The 14994-nt window shown below is 33.8% G+C and overlaps 1 protein-coding gene across 1 annotated transcript; it reads left to right on the plus strand.

The window, feature by feature from the left end:
• Nucleotides 1–3286, plus strand: LOC127875191 (uncharacterized). The gene is made up of 4 exons (XM_052420044.1): nucleotides 1–1383; nucleotides 1536–1694; nucleotides 1896–2155; nucleotides 2670–3286. The coding sequence occupies exons 1-4, from the start codon at nucleotides 213–215 to the stop codon at nucleotides 2760–2762; spliced, it is 1683 nt and encodes a 560-aa protein (XP_052276004.1). The 5' UTR covers nucleotides 1–212; the 3' UTR covers nucleotides 2763–3286.
• Nucleotides 3287–14994: the final 11708 nt, after the last annotated feature.

Genomic DNA, 14994 nt, shown 5'->3' on the forward strand with positions numbered 1-14994 from the left:
GGTTATTGAAAGAACTTTATCTTGAATATCCTCGCAACGAAGCATACTTTTAATAGATAAACTTAAAATCTTGAGTAAATAAAACGTATCAATATATTTTCTTCGTCATACTTATCTAACTGCTCAGGTGACAGGGCGAACACATGAAATATTTTTTCTTTAAATAAATAGTTTACAGCGGGGCACAAATTCCTAAATATTTACTTTTAGAAATGATTGGATTGTGGATGTCATTCGTGGTTTTCCCATATTTGGTGCTTGGTGATGCATGTTCAGCTCAGAGGAACTGCCACGACTGCATTACGACAAACACGTTCATTCCGTTGAAAGACGTGAAATGCCGGTGGTGTCCACTTGACGGAAAATGCCATACGTTCGGCTCCAGCGAGATTCCTTTGTTAGGATTCACAAAGAACGCAAATCCATGTGAGCAATGGATGAATATAAAGGAGGAATCCAATTGTTCTCTGGACTCAGATGAAAGTGTTCCTTACGATCCAGCCAAGGCATTCGTACTTGCAAACCTTTCAGCCGTTGCATATGCCGACTTCGGGTTTATCCGGAAATGTATGGAAAAAATAGTGCCAAAAGAGGAATATCAAGTTGTTGTAACTGTGTCTAAGAAATGCGACATGGACCGGCTATATCTAGGACGATGCTATGCATTTGTGGCTGTATCTAAACTGAGAAAAGAAATTGTAATATTGCTCCGAGTTCGCAATGCGAAGTTGATTCAGTTTTGGGACGAGATTAAGAGCTGGGTTAAAACACCATTCGGAAAGGATGGAGCTAAAATTGATAGATATTTGAACACATCGTTTTCAAATGTGTATTATCCCTGCATATACGACACTATAAAGGATCTTGTCTCACAAAACAGAGACTATAATGTAGTTGTTACAGGACATGCTCTTGGCGGTGCCATCGCTTCTCTTGCTGCTTACACCCTTGTGACAGAAGGAATAGTTGACAAAAAGCGACTGCTCTTATATACATTTGGAATGCCGAGGGTTGGAGATAAGGCATATGCATATTACCATGATATGTATGTCATTAACAGTTGGCGAATTATACACAATAAAGACAAGATTTCGCGATCACCTTCAATTGCTAGAGGGTTTTATCACCATGGAACGACAGTGCTGTATCCAGAAGAAATGCAATCAAATACGAAATTCAACATTTCTAGAGACAATGAAGATCCTGAAACACTGAAAGGCAGCTCGTCATTGCAAAATCATTTGAAATACTTCGGAGTCAATATACCCGATGTATGTAAATCACTGTTGGGCAGTACAATTACTAACTCAGAAGGGATTGACTATTCATGGAAATATTGCGGAGACCAACTAGATCAAACAGATAAACACGACACTTGTACCGGTAATTAAGTTAATTTGAAAATTTTAAACATATAGCGAATTATAATGAGGATATCACGTTCATATATTATAAATCTGCAATACAAAATAACAAGCATAACACAATTGCTTATGGTTATTTAAAAAGCAGTAATTACTGTATTTTCTTTTCAGAAACGCCCATCAAGAATGTTACGGAAAGTGTTTGCGACTTCGACAAGGACTTCTGTGACTGGACAAGCGTCCCTTGTAGCAAATTCAATTTTCAGAGAAAGAAGGGCCCGTCTGATAAAGACAAGAAGACTGGACCGGTTATTGACAAAACTGGCTCAGGTAATTAAATATGTAAAAAAATGAATTATACTCCTTAATGCAGATCTTTATGTAAAGTTCAACACACTTCTCCTTGTTTACATTTTGTATGTTTGAAAGCGACCCCAAAGTAAATAAAAATTGTTTTTAATTGTATGGTTAACGTCTTTTAAGGTTAATTGAAACTGTTCTAATATCTTAATTATCGTAATTTCATTCTAGGCTATTACATATACGTTGATGCATCAGACAATGAACTCAAACTGGCTAAATTACGCTCACCGAATTTCACAGCTGGAAATTATTGCATCGAGTTCTATTACCACATGTTCGGAGAAGATATGGGATCTCTGGAATTGTATATGTATACAACCATAACACCACGAAAAAGTATTTTCAAGAAAGAAGGGGAACATGGTACCACATGGAGACTTCAGCGAGGGGATGTTTATGCAACCAATCTAGGCAAAGGGCTTATGCATGTAGGTATTAGAGAAACGTCTTGTCTATTCAGCAGGTTACGAGTCACGTTATCGAACAAAAATTGATCAAAGACCAATTGTTTCCTGTAATGCTACTTTTTTCAATACATGTTTATGACCAGAAATAAATACAAAAAACAACAATAATAATCCATTCATTCACACTTTACAACAGCGTTCATTTTATCATCAGAACCTTTTTTGCATGGTAACATAACTCAGAATTATGATACGAAAATCCGCTCGCGTGACATGTGTTAATTTCCCGAAGTACCTGCTACGTATGCAGATTAACCCATACATATTTATAACAGTACTTCTTTTAAATCAGCCAGTCACCAAAATGACGTAATTGTATTCGTGATTCTTTACGACGTTGCTATTCATGCGTTAATCGTGTCACAATCTCATCGAACAACAACTTAAAACATGTGCATTTCTTGTGACACCATTATGAAGAAAAACGATGACTCACTTAAAGAATGCCACTGTAAAATGTATGTATTTATTCCAGTTTGAGTTCGAGGCCACAATTGGTAAGGGCTACAAAAGTGATATCGCCATTGATTCCGTTAGCATCACAAAAGGACACTGCCATCGTAACTAAGACTTTATCGGTTACAAGGACCTTGCAACACAGACGAGAAGATAATTTCAAAAACTGAACTTTATCCGGGCAGCCGAACACTTTTGGCTGAGAATATTTACAAAATATGTGCACACGTGTACACACCTGTAAATCGTATATGGAACGAGCTACATACGGATTGTATTGAACAGTTACTTATAATTAGTCATACCCCTTGCACGTTTCATGAAATGTATGGCCGTTCGACTGGTCGTCATTTTTTGTGTGCAAATCTGGATAAATCAACTTGAATAAATTTCATTTAGAGGCGGTGCGTTGCACAAGAGTGATACATATTATATTCATATTTTTTTAACTGATTGCATTTTTTTATTTTTTGTTTAAATTGTGTTATGGGGCACCTTGAAAACTATACGAGGAATGAAATTGAAACGTTTTAGGTTGATATATATCATCGAAAGGAAGTTCAGTAAACAATATCCATGTAAGACAATGATTCTAAAATAAAATGTTTTCATCGTTAATAAAGTGGATACAATAAATGTTCTTTGATATAATGTCGCCGACTTGTAAAAATGGCCGAGTCGCTACAAACACTGTACATATGATTTTACCAACGACACTTTCAAAGCATATCTAGCGTTGTATACGGCATCAGAAGTGGCATTTAAGCACCTTTTCTTCGCGATATGTATGATTTCGAAGGCTTTGACCCTCTTGTTGCCCTTCCCTATCGTTACTGACAATTCACACTGAAAGTATATCAAATTCACGAAGACAAGTGGGATATTTTACAACACAATCTCTTGATCTTTATGTCCGTTGTTGATATGCCTACTCATCTTAGTGTAGGACCATACACTATTATATCACACATTTTACATACACATTTTACTTACGTATTCTAACTTGAACAAGTAATATATTGTATTTAATTAATTAGCATAATTGTGGAAATATTGCATTAACTTACCAAAAATCTAAAACAGCAAACGCATAGCATAAATAAAGTGTGTATTTGCGAACAAAATCATTCAACAACAGTTATGTCTTTCTGATTGAACACATTTATAGTGCGCGACGGACTTCTCTCCAGTGTAACCCATGGTCGCCAGAAAAAGTCAACAACCATATATTATTTTTACTAGTACACTTTTTTATAGTTAGACACTGGATCATTATATTTAAGATGTATGATATAAGAAAAACGCAAATACTTAGCGCTCGATAGTACAGCGTAACATAATTACTGTTAGATTGCGTTATCGGGTTAATAACTATGTATACTGATAATAGACGATTATTTCAGCCAACACCTTAAAAGGAAACAATATATGTTAACATATTTCGTACCCGAATCCGATTTTAAATGCATATTTCTTTAGAGTATCTTTTAATTTTTGAACACCTGCATTTTTGTCAATCAATTTTCGGACACGTATATTTTTGGAATATTTGTTTAATCTAAAATTTCGGACACATTTTTAATATTATTATTTAGTGTCAAAAAATTAAGAGTTATTACGGTAATATGCAAGTAAGACATCCTTCTGACGTCAGCATGGATCGATGTAAATTGAACTTAACACCCACGAAATAGTAGCATAAAAAAACCTAATAACATTTAAACACACATTAAATCAAGCTGCAAAATATCTAAGCGAGAAAGTGTTATATGTAGTGAGCTTAAACATAGAAAATATAATTTCGTTATTTGCACACGCACCAACAAGCTGCAGTCTCATTGAACGGTTGGGTATGAAAATATAACTTGCAAACATTCAACAAAAATATAAGGTTATATCGTTATAAACGTCGATCAAATACGCATTGTTAAGAATTGCACATGTTATGTGTGAAATTCTAAAAAAATGAGGCTTTGATCGACGTTTACAGCATGGCATAATACGTTCAATATTGAAATACTGACGATTACTATTGAAAATGTGAGATGATAAACTGGGTGGAAAAGCAAACATTTTGGAGTTGCATTTAAGTTTGTTGTCGCGTTTTTGATGTGGATTTTCATTGAAGTTTAGAGGTCATCACGAAGTTGAATACAATTATTATTTTATAACATAATAATTTTTTAGCCTTGTCAAGATCGATGTTTTGCATAACATATCCACAAGCCAAAACCATTACGCCCTACATGAACTACGAAAGTTGTGGGAAATAAATGGCGACAAGCAACATCGAAATCACAATTATGCAGCACCCTGCTTCAAATACAATGAACATGTCACCAAAAATGATATTTTTCCATCAAAACTGTTGAACTCATCCCGCACTTTTAAACATCTGAGACGCATTGATGTTTTTGTTTACAATAAAAAGAAGTTCATAAATAGGGCTACAGTTTTATTATCGGTCAGGGCCATGATAATTTTCGAAATGTGTGTATTAAATAAGTGTTATCGGTTTGGAATATAATACCCAAACATGTTGGGTCAGCGTCGCGTATGTTATTGTGAACTAGTGGAACAATAAATATTTAATATATGGTAGTGACTTTCACTTGATATCACGCGAGTCTGATATGGTGTAGGCAAAGGCGATGCTTCTATATATGATGGTACACGTAAGAAAAGTTTATACTAGTTTATTGCTTTTTAACAAAAAATATTTGTGCAAGTGTGTTTTTTCTTAGTACACATAACCTGGTAACCTCTTCTTGTTGTCACTAAGTGGTTTGTTATTATGTTAGTTGGAGTTCATGTACATTCGCATATGTTTTTGTCTTGTCCTCTCCCAGACATTTATTACAATCGTTCGTGATATCCCATATGACAAATTGTTCATACTAATAAATGGGGCTTAGGAGGGTCTTCTTACAGGATTTAAGGTTTTGCAGAAGAAAATTGATACTTTTGTACTCCGCCTCCTAATTAAGAATATCTGCATCACCCAATGCAAGTTTATCCCATGTATGAACTACATAACATAAATATTTATAAAACAACTGTAAGAATTTGATTATGGATTTATGAGAACTACAATACTTGTACAAACAGTTTGCTGTTTATGCTACTAATTACTTTTTATTATAATAATTATTGTTACTATTATTATTATTTTTATCATTTTTATTTTTTATTTTTATAATTATTATTCTTTGCACATATTGCGAAGGTCTTTATCCACTGAATTGGTCAGTCACGTGGCGAAGACTCCGACCAACAGCGCAATTATAATCCATTCTATTTTTACAATGAACACACCAATCTCCACGCAGAGTTGTCGTTCCTTGCTCTCACATACAACTCTGCATAAGGCTCAGCACGCCATTTTGTCTACCAAATAGCTAAAACCGAACAAACGCATACAATGTATATTTGTGTGGATATTTAAGATCGCATGCATTTAATTAAGAAATATGACTTTTAAATGTACGATTAATCGTGCAAAAACTTGTGAGTTTTAATGCAACTCTTTGGAACTATTTTATTGCCCATTTACACAGATGTAATTATTCCACGCACTTCACAAATGTAAACAATTGTACATATTTTTTATCGAGTGACGTTAGGCATTGTTTCGACGTATTTATGTATGTTGGTTTCTTAACATAAAAAAACATATCAATTTTATAATAATTAATTAAGACTGATATAAGATATCATGGTATGAGATGGTTTTCTTTAATGCAGTTAATGCAATGTAACCGTCGTGCAAGAGATTGTTTAGTATATTGTAACCTCAATGATGAACGCTTGGAATGATCATGACATGAATGAGACGCAAGAGATTGTGAACACACGTGTTTATACGATTGGCCACAATTTACACACGCAATTGAATTTTATGGTTATGTAAAAAGGCCATGTTTCAATCCAAACAAAGTTTTTTTATTTAACTTAATTATATGGTTTAAGGCACTTTTTCCCACAACCAGCATATTTACACGCGCTCAATCCAGCTACATGTTACGCTATTGTTATTACTTTCAGATTGAACAGGTCTACGATTTTACATGCTAATTCATAAGAATTTCACTTTGCATGTGGGTGTGTTATGACATCAACAGATCTTGAACACTTTATTTTATGTTTGGTTGCTAACTAGCATATTGGAGAAATTTGATAATTTATTTTTTTATTGAAATTATTATGTTTGACTGAATAATAAACTTTGATGTTAGCTATTTTAAAACACATGTCTTATACATACATGTTTGTATGTCATGGAAATGTAGTTCATTTGCGGTTGTAATTTTTTGCATGTTTTCTTTTTTGCATAAAATTTTGGAAGCACTTTATAGTTCTCATGAATAATTGAATACGTCGTTCTTCCGACGTTTCACGAAGCCAGTCTTGCGTTCGCTCGTAAATGTTCGGATATCGTGGCGGGAAATTAAAGTGATGTCATGGGCATCTAACAGTTTATAGGTGTCTATCGCAGCCGTTGTATATTTTTGGTGTTTTCACTTCATATACACTTATATTTAATAATGCAGCATCAACATACTAAAACAATATACCGGAAAGAGAAAAATCATGCATTTGAATATCAACCGTACTTTCGTTTGATAACTGATCATGCATGTACGATTTGATTTAGTTTTAGTGCAGATTCGTTCATACGACACAAAGACACAATTTTGTTTTACGGATCATTTCGGCTTACAGGACTGGGTGGGTCACATAAGAATATCAAATATAAAATTTATTTTTTATACACAACTGGTAGCAAGATGAGTTGCAGATAATTGACCAGTAACCACATTTTAACTAACTCTTTTGACCTGTTAATTCTTTTCAGCTCAATTCAACAGTGCAAAAATGCCCATACTATCACTTTAACATTGAATATATTGTCGCACAAAAAATAACTAGAAATGGCGCGGCATAGGCCGACGCGTATCCCCAAGCCGCATGTTTGACCCAGGGGCGCCCCAGAGTTAGTAATGGAGCCATGTATAATTGAGATTGACCGTATTGCCATAAGTGATGTTCAGTATCAATCTGAAGTAAATCGGTGTAGAAATGAAGAAGTTAAAGTAACATTACTACTAAAAATCAACGAAAATTTCGTACAATATTTCGTAAAATAAAGGTAAACAATTAAAAATCATTGTTCCTTATGCCCATTGTCGAAATTTCAACGCCAGATATGGTCCGGTAAAAAAGATGTTTGTGGATACAAATGATCGTTTTTATTATGGTTTTAACATGGTACCATTTCAGTGTTCGTGTGTCGTATCAATAGATATAGTCGCAGGAGATTTACATGGAATTTATTGTGGTCACAAATAAATAAAAACGAGCATTTTGTATCTACAAAAATCTATGCAATCATACCACATCTAGCGTTAAAATTGTGGCTATAGCTATAAGGAACACTGATTGTTTAGTTGTTAACTTTATGTTACGAAATACTTTTAGAAATTTCCGTTGATTTTGAGCGTTATAGAGACTTTAATATAAAATAACCTAAAAAATGAGTGAAAATCTCTAACCCGGCCCCACCCCAACCCCCATAACTTTTGACCCAGGGGTCAGATAAAAAATCCAAATAGTGCACTGTCGCACATATGCTCATAGCTACCATGTGTTAGCTTCAAGGTTCTAGTGCTAATAGTGTAGGAGGAGATAATGGCCAGGACGGACGGACGGACGGACGGATGGAGGAGATGACCACATAAAAACGAGCATTTTGTATATAATGTTACCATACTATATCTAGCGTTGAAATTGTGGCTTTTGCTAACAGGAACACTGATTTATTGATAGGTAAGCTTTATTTTACGAAACATTTGTGCGAAATATTTGATGATTTTGCGTATTTATGCTTTTTTAAATGAAAATGACTTTTTAAATGAAAACGACTAATGGGTCAACGTTTAAACCCATACAAAAGCTGCTTTTGTCCAAATATGTTTTAGGCGTGAAAACCTTAATTTACTTGAACAATTTTTTTAAAGATTGTATTTGTTGGCGTCGATTCATAGTTTCTATCTACCGATTAAGGAATGTAAGTCAATGTAATACAAATTGACAAATATGTGATTAATACATAAGCAAAGGGAAGCACACAATTAAATTATCGTTAGGTAAGTCCGAATCCGCCCATAATATTTATTCGGCTATTTGTTTTATGATTATTTGGCATACATTTTATTATGTATGATTCGCAACACAAGAACCACGTACTTACTTGATCAAACTTTGAGGTAAGAGGTAACAGAAATAATCCGACACTTTTAAAAAATGACTTGCCACGAAATAAATTGTTTATTTAAAAAATTTAAGAGGGTGTACCGTATACAAGGACTGACATGCTTCCATAAAGATCAAGGAATCAAGAGTCGCAATTATATTTTCGTGTCCGTTCAGTATCTCCAATTCCCTTTATTGGATTTTCATTGCCTCAAATTGTAAGGTAATTGTGACAATACGCAGAAAGCAAGAGTTTAGTCGTGCCAACTTTAAGTCGATGTAGGAAAGGTTAAAAAGTATTGAGACGCCATTTTCCTCTCAATTCAATTTCTTATACACCAATAAAAAGGTATGACGAACACTTATTTTCTTATTTCAGTGGCAACAATGTTTAGGTATTTGAGACGATATGTAGAAGGCATTAGCCACCCATGCCGTTTTAAGGTTATACTTGAATTTCATTTGTTGCCTTTATTTTCATGTCCGCTCTCTATCGGTTATACCCATTTGAAGGGATTTCATTAAACGTAGATACAATGTTAAGGTCTTTAGGACCTTGTGCAAAATGCATTAGCAAGTCACAACGGCTCAAGGTCAAATTCACACTGGAAGTGCAATTGTTGGGCCTTCTAAAAATCAAACGCACCACCTCAAGGTAAACACAATATTGACGGGTGATAGAGCTATCTCTTAGACTGCATTGATGGCTTTATTTTATACGTAGATATGCACAGCAATGTAAGCAAATTACACACCACAAAAGATTGCTCGATCTAAGCAATACGAAAACAAACAATTTAATATTTAAGCATAACATGTAAATACATGCAATGAGTATATGCATACAAACTTGCAATCTTTCGTTTAAAGTAATTCAGATAAAATCTGTTTAAAACGGGTACTATTTAAATCATCCAAACACTAAAAAAGTTCGTTCTGATAAAAATTTTAAAAGTCTTTTATATGCGTTTTAGTAACACAAGAACACAAATTCGTATGAATGCTAAAGATAAAACTTATCTAATTAGCCTCAAGGTGCTCTTGTTACTTCAGTTTACAAAACATTAGTTTTGTAAGTGAACACTGTCACAGAAAAGCAAACAAACGACTGACGTTAGTTTCGAATCGAAATTTTGCAATCATTGATAAGTTATCAGGGCAGATATACTTTTGAACAAACTACTAAAATATTTGATTGAAGTATGCTTTAAGGCAGTGAAGTATTTAATTTAAACAAATCAAAGAGCGTCTTTTGATAAGGAAATAAGATAACATATATTTAGACCATTTCCATGTTCAGGCATGAAGGTTAAATGTTCAGACGATTACACTTTTCAACTTAGAATAGCCCATCTGGTCCATGTGATCTCAAAAATAGATCTTCTATTATCGTTTATATGATTTCAAGGTTGTGTTTACAGTTTTGCGTTTTAAAACAAAAAAGTCATTAAGAGCTTTCACAATTTGCGCAACATTCACTGACGATATCATTTAATATAACTATATAGTCTTGCAAGTTGCTTAAATAATTTTTAAGAGATTGGAGATTGAAATCGTGTGCTTTTATAAACAGCTGATGCATACACCGATGTCAATCGGCAGCATCTTTTCAGTTCAATTGGGGTAATGGTTCAAGTTTCAACATTCATTATCATCCTTTAAGTCAAGAGAATGAAGTATTGGTCACTTGTATCTGGTTCGATCCTAACTAGACGCGTGTGCATTAAAATTCATACTTCAAATCCACACGCTTTGGATTTGCAACAATTTGACACATTAAACAGAGTTGTCGTTCGTGCCTTAACATACATTAATGTAATGAACCGCAGTTTAAGAGAGTGGGTCAGCGATTGTCATCAGTTGAATAAGTTATGTGCGACCTTTGCAAATCGAATCCTTAGCATTTTCGGAACGCGTTTATTTTTTTTTTGTACATCGAAGCCACTATTAAGCAAACAGAAGTAATTATATTGCACTTATCGTTCAATCAATTGGACCGGAAGTAAATAATCATTTCCCTTACCAAAACCGCGAAATATGTGTATTACTTTTCTATCGACAAACGTTCATATATGTTGCTTGATTAAAACCGCAAGTGAAAGCTCATAAGAACACAACTCAAAGATTTCATGAATCGTAATTGTATTAGTTTAATTCCATAGGTCAAGCTCAGTTCGAATATGTTTTTGTACATGTATTCAAAATAACTTATTATTTACACTGTATGGTTATAATATGGTTTTTACAAACTCGTTATTCCTCAGTTAATTGTTTTGTGAGCCTCGTAAAAGAAACACATTTTTCGGTTGCAAGCGAAGAATTGATAAAATAACAGATTTAAGGCAAATACACGAAGGGAATTGCGGATACATTTCAAGTAAAAAAAAAAAATTGATTTAATAATATATAATATACAGTTATCGGACTTTACAGATAATTTTTGGAGGATACGCTCGGATACTTTTGTTGCATTAAATCCAGAATCGGAAAATTGTTATAATGAGTTTAATCTTCATAATTAAAATATCCTGAACTAGATTAACCGATAACGGTGCCTGTAATAACAACTGCTCATTTATGTGACTTATTTAACAATCTACTTAATTCCGGTTATTGTCCCGTTCATTTGACGGAAGGTATTATTATTCCCTTCATAAAACAGGATCCCAATCCGATGCTAATAATTAAAGAGGAATTACTCGAGTGAGAAGTTTGTCAAAATTATTCCCGACTGTATAATATAAACGTGTTCAAAATATTTGTATAGAAAATAACATCATTTTGAACGCTCAATTCGGATTTTAAAAATGGCGATCTACTACTGACGCAATATTCATTTAATATTCTTTAATAAATCATTATTTATTTTGAACTAACGATTGTATTTTATTTTTTGTAGATATGACGAAATGATTTGATGCTATTATAAGAAATACTTTATGGTTAAAAATGTTTGAATGAGGAATTAAAGGCAAAATATTAAGAACTAAGCGAGATCTGTACAAAAAAGTTAAGTAATCTGTAAAATCAGTATCGTCATTTTCAGATTACTCTAGCTATGATGTTTGCTTACGCCAAGGGGAAGTTATGTCACCTTTGTTATTTTCTATCTTTAAATAATATCTTGAGTTGTTTTTGCAAAATTATATTGATTCAGGTCTGCAACTAGATGATATTGTTTTAAGTTTGTTACTTTTTTGCAGACGACATAGTAATTGTGGGTAAATCACCAGAAGAAATCCAGAACCATTCAGACAAGTTATATAGTTATTGTTACACATGAGGATTAAAAGTTGACTCTGATAAGATACATGTAAGGGTTTTTCGAAAAAGAGGCGGATAATTGTCAAATGAACAGTAGACATAAAATGACCATGCTATAGAAACTGTAAATGATTTTTATTATTTAGATGTTTTATTTATATATAATAGGTAGTATTAATTTAAATCACGAACATTTAAATGACAAAGTTCTTTAAGTATGGAATAGATTGTTTTGTAAATGCCAACATTTTGATTTTAAGCCAACATTCTTTATTTGCTATTTGATGCGTATGTAGGGTCTTTTTTAGGTTATTCAGCAGAAGTTTGGGGTTTTACAAAATCTAAGGAATTAGAAAGAGTACATCTCAAGTTCTGTAATAGGCTTTTATTGAGTTACAACTAATACCTGTTATGTATGTGTTAATAGTGAGCTAATAAGATATCCCCCCCTTATAAAGAGATACACAAGAATCGTACACTTTTGTTTTAAAAAAGGTGCCTCGGATAACATGATTCTCTAAACTGTATGCCCTATTGGAGTTTCAGATTACGCAACAGGCTGCCGAAATTGGATTTATAACTAATACATTATTGGATGATTACGGGTTTAGTTATGTCTTTAACAGCGTTCATAATATTAAAGTTAACATGTGTAAACCCATTCTAAAATCCAAAATTATAGATTCATATATACAATATTTTCACCGTACACTAGAAGATATTTCAATGTTAGACATGTATAGAACATTAAAGTTAAATCTTGAATGTACCAAGACTAAGTTCCGAAAAAATAAGATTTTATTTATGTCAATTAAGATTACCTGTCTGTCTGTCTGTGTTAATTTGTTAAGGAATCGTTGAGTATCATATAGCATTATTTAAATTGGTTAACGTAATTTACCAGTTGTTTATCCTCTGTACGTACATATACATTTGTTTTGTACATATTCATCTTTGTTGACACTTTGTTTTCTGTGCATAAACATGTTGACGTATATCGATACCAACCACATGCGATGTTGACGATGTACTTTGTTTAAGGTCTGTCTGCCTGTCTGTCTGTCCGTCTGTCTGTTTGCCTATTTGTCTGTCTGTATGTCTGTCTGTCCGTCGATCTGTCCGTCCGTCCGTCTGCATGCCTGTCTGTCCGTCTGTCAATCCGTCCGTCCGTTCGTCTGTCTGTTTGTCTGTCTGTCCCTCTGTCGTCTGTCTGTCTGCATCATAGTCAAGTTAGGAAATCGAGCGCAACTCGAGGCGGACATGCACAAATTTAAAAGACCATTTTTCAAATGAATATCTAAATTTGAATACTCCGAAAAATGGAACACAAACAATTAAATGTATAGTATAACGGATTTTGTTTAAATCTTGATGGCAAATTTAAACCATTTTCCGCTTCAAGGTTCGGTAAAAAGTACATGCATATTTCTTATTTGATCATGTCTTATAAAATCGAACTACAATCACCAAACAAGTTGAATTAAAATATCGACGTGACTATATATTTGTTAGGACACTAAGTAGCTAAATGTACATCACCCATATTTGTATCAGAAGAAGACACTACATTTGAAATATTGATATATACAAGGCGTATACACAACAGTTGATTTGCTTTCTATTATACGTATATTGAACAAAGTACCTGAAACACTGGTTGTAGTTAAGATGATACGATTTTTTTATTGAGTCGGTAACTATATGAACCATTGTTTTTATTTACTTTGTAGGCTTCAAAGCACGGTTTAGCATTTTTCTGAAAGTATAATGATGCAATGTAAACCATACTTAGCTTAGTGGCTGTAAAATGTCCTTTAAAAGAAATGCTTGATAAGAATGAAAGTTTTTTATACCTTAATCTGGGTTCTTTAAGTCGATTTAACAGAGTCTGACGCAATCTTTATTTCAAATTTATTATCAGATAAATCAAGTAACTAGGCTATAAAAGGCTACCGACAGCGGAAAGGACTTGTAAGCTAGTTAATAAATAAATCTACATTCGTCAAGCGGTCCAAATATCGGCATTTAATATTTCCATCCTTGCACATATTATTTGTTTTTAAGTGAAGTTTAAGTGCGTAATTACCTGCAAAAGTTGTAACTCAAGGAATGTTATGCGTTACAAAATTTGTAAATACATGTAAAATATTGTACTTCAACTGACAAAATGGGTTACATGCTCGTATTACTAGCAGTGATCTCATGGAAAGCCATTAGAGTTTTAACAGATACGTGTGCATCCCAGATATCATGTCAATCATGTACACAGACGAATACCTACATACCATTCCTAGACGAGCCCGAGTATTTGTCTAAGTGCATCAATCACATATTGCCTAACGATGACTTTGAAATTGTAGAAGCTATAGGAAGAAAGTGTGAGAGATGGTTTGACTATAGGGAATGTTTTGCGTATACAGCTTTATCACAGAAGACAAAAATGATTCTCGTCGGCTATCGCGGCACGGCAGGTGAAGGGTTAAAAACATGGTTCCAACTTGCAGATGAAGGGTTGGTAGAACAGTTTTGGTGTCAAGGAAAACCAATAACTGCTTTGGCATACACATTTTGGCGTGGACAGGTCAATACATATTTCAGTTTTGCGTTTAAAAGACTCTTTGATCCATGTATTCGAGAAAGCGTCTAAAGACTCGCCAACCACTAACAGAATTATGAAGTGGTAGTTACAGGTCACTCGTTAGGTGGCGCACTAGCATCATTGACTTCTTACGCCCTAGTTAACGAGGGCGTTGTTGCAAAAGATAGAATGACATTGTACACGTTTGGAATGCCGCGTGTGGGTGACAAGTCATATGCATTTGATCATG

The sequence above is a fragment of the Dreissena polymorpha genome, chromosome 3, assembly GCF_020536995.1.
Source record: "Dreissena polymorpha isolate Duluth1 chromosome 3, UMN_Dpol_1.0, whole genome shotgun sequence".
Lineage (NCBI taxonomy): Eukaryota > Metazoa > Mollusca > Bivalvia > Myida > Dreissenidae > Dreissena > Dreissena polymorpha.

Bases quoted from the DNA above. Each gene is read 5' to 3' on its own strand.
- LOC127875191 (XM_052420044.1), top strand. From the start codon at position 213: ATGATTGGATTGTGGATGTCATTCGTGGTTTTCCCATATTTGGTGCTT. The intron at 1,695-1,895 runs GTAATTAAATAT...ATTTCATTCTAG, and splicing joins TATTGACAAAACTGGCTCAG to GCTATTACATATACGTTGAT. The intron at 2,156-2,669 runs GTAGGTATTAGA...TATTTATTCCAG, and splicing joins TAGGCAAAGGGCTTATGCAT to TTTGAGTTCGAGGCCACAAT.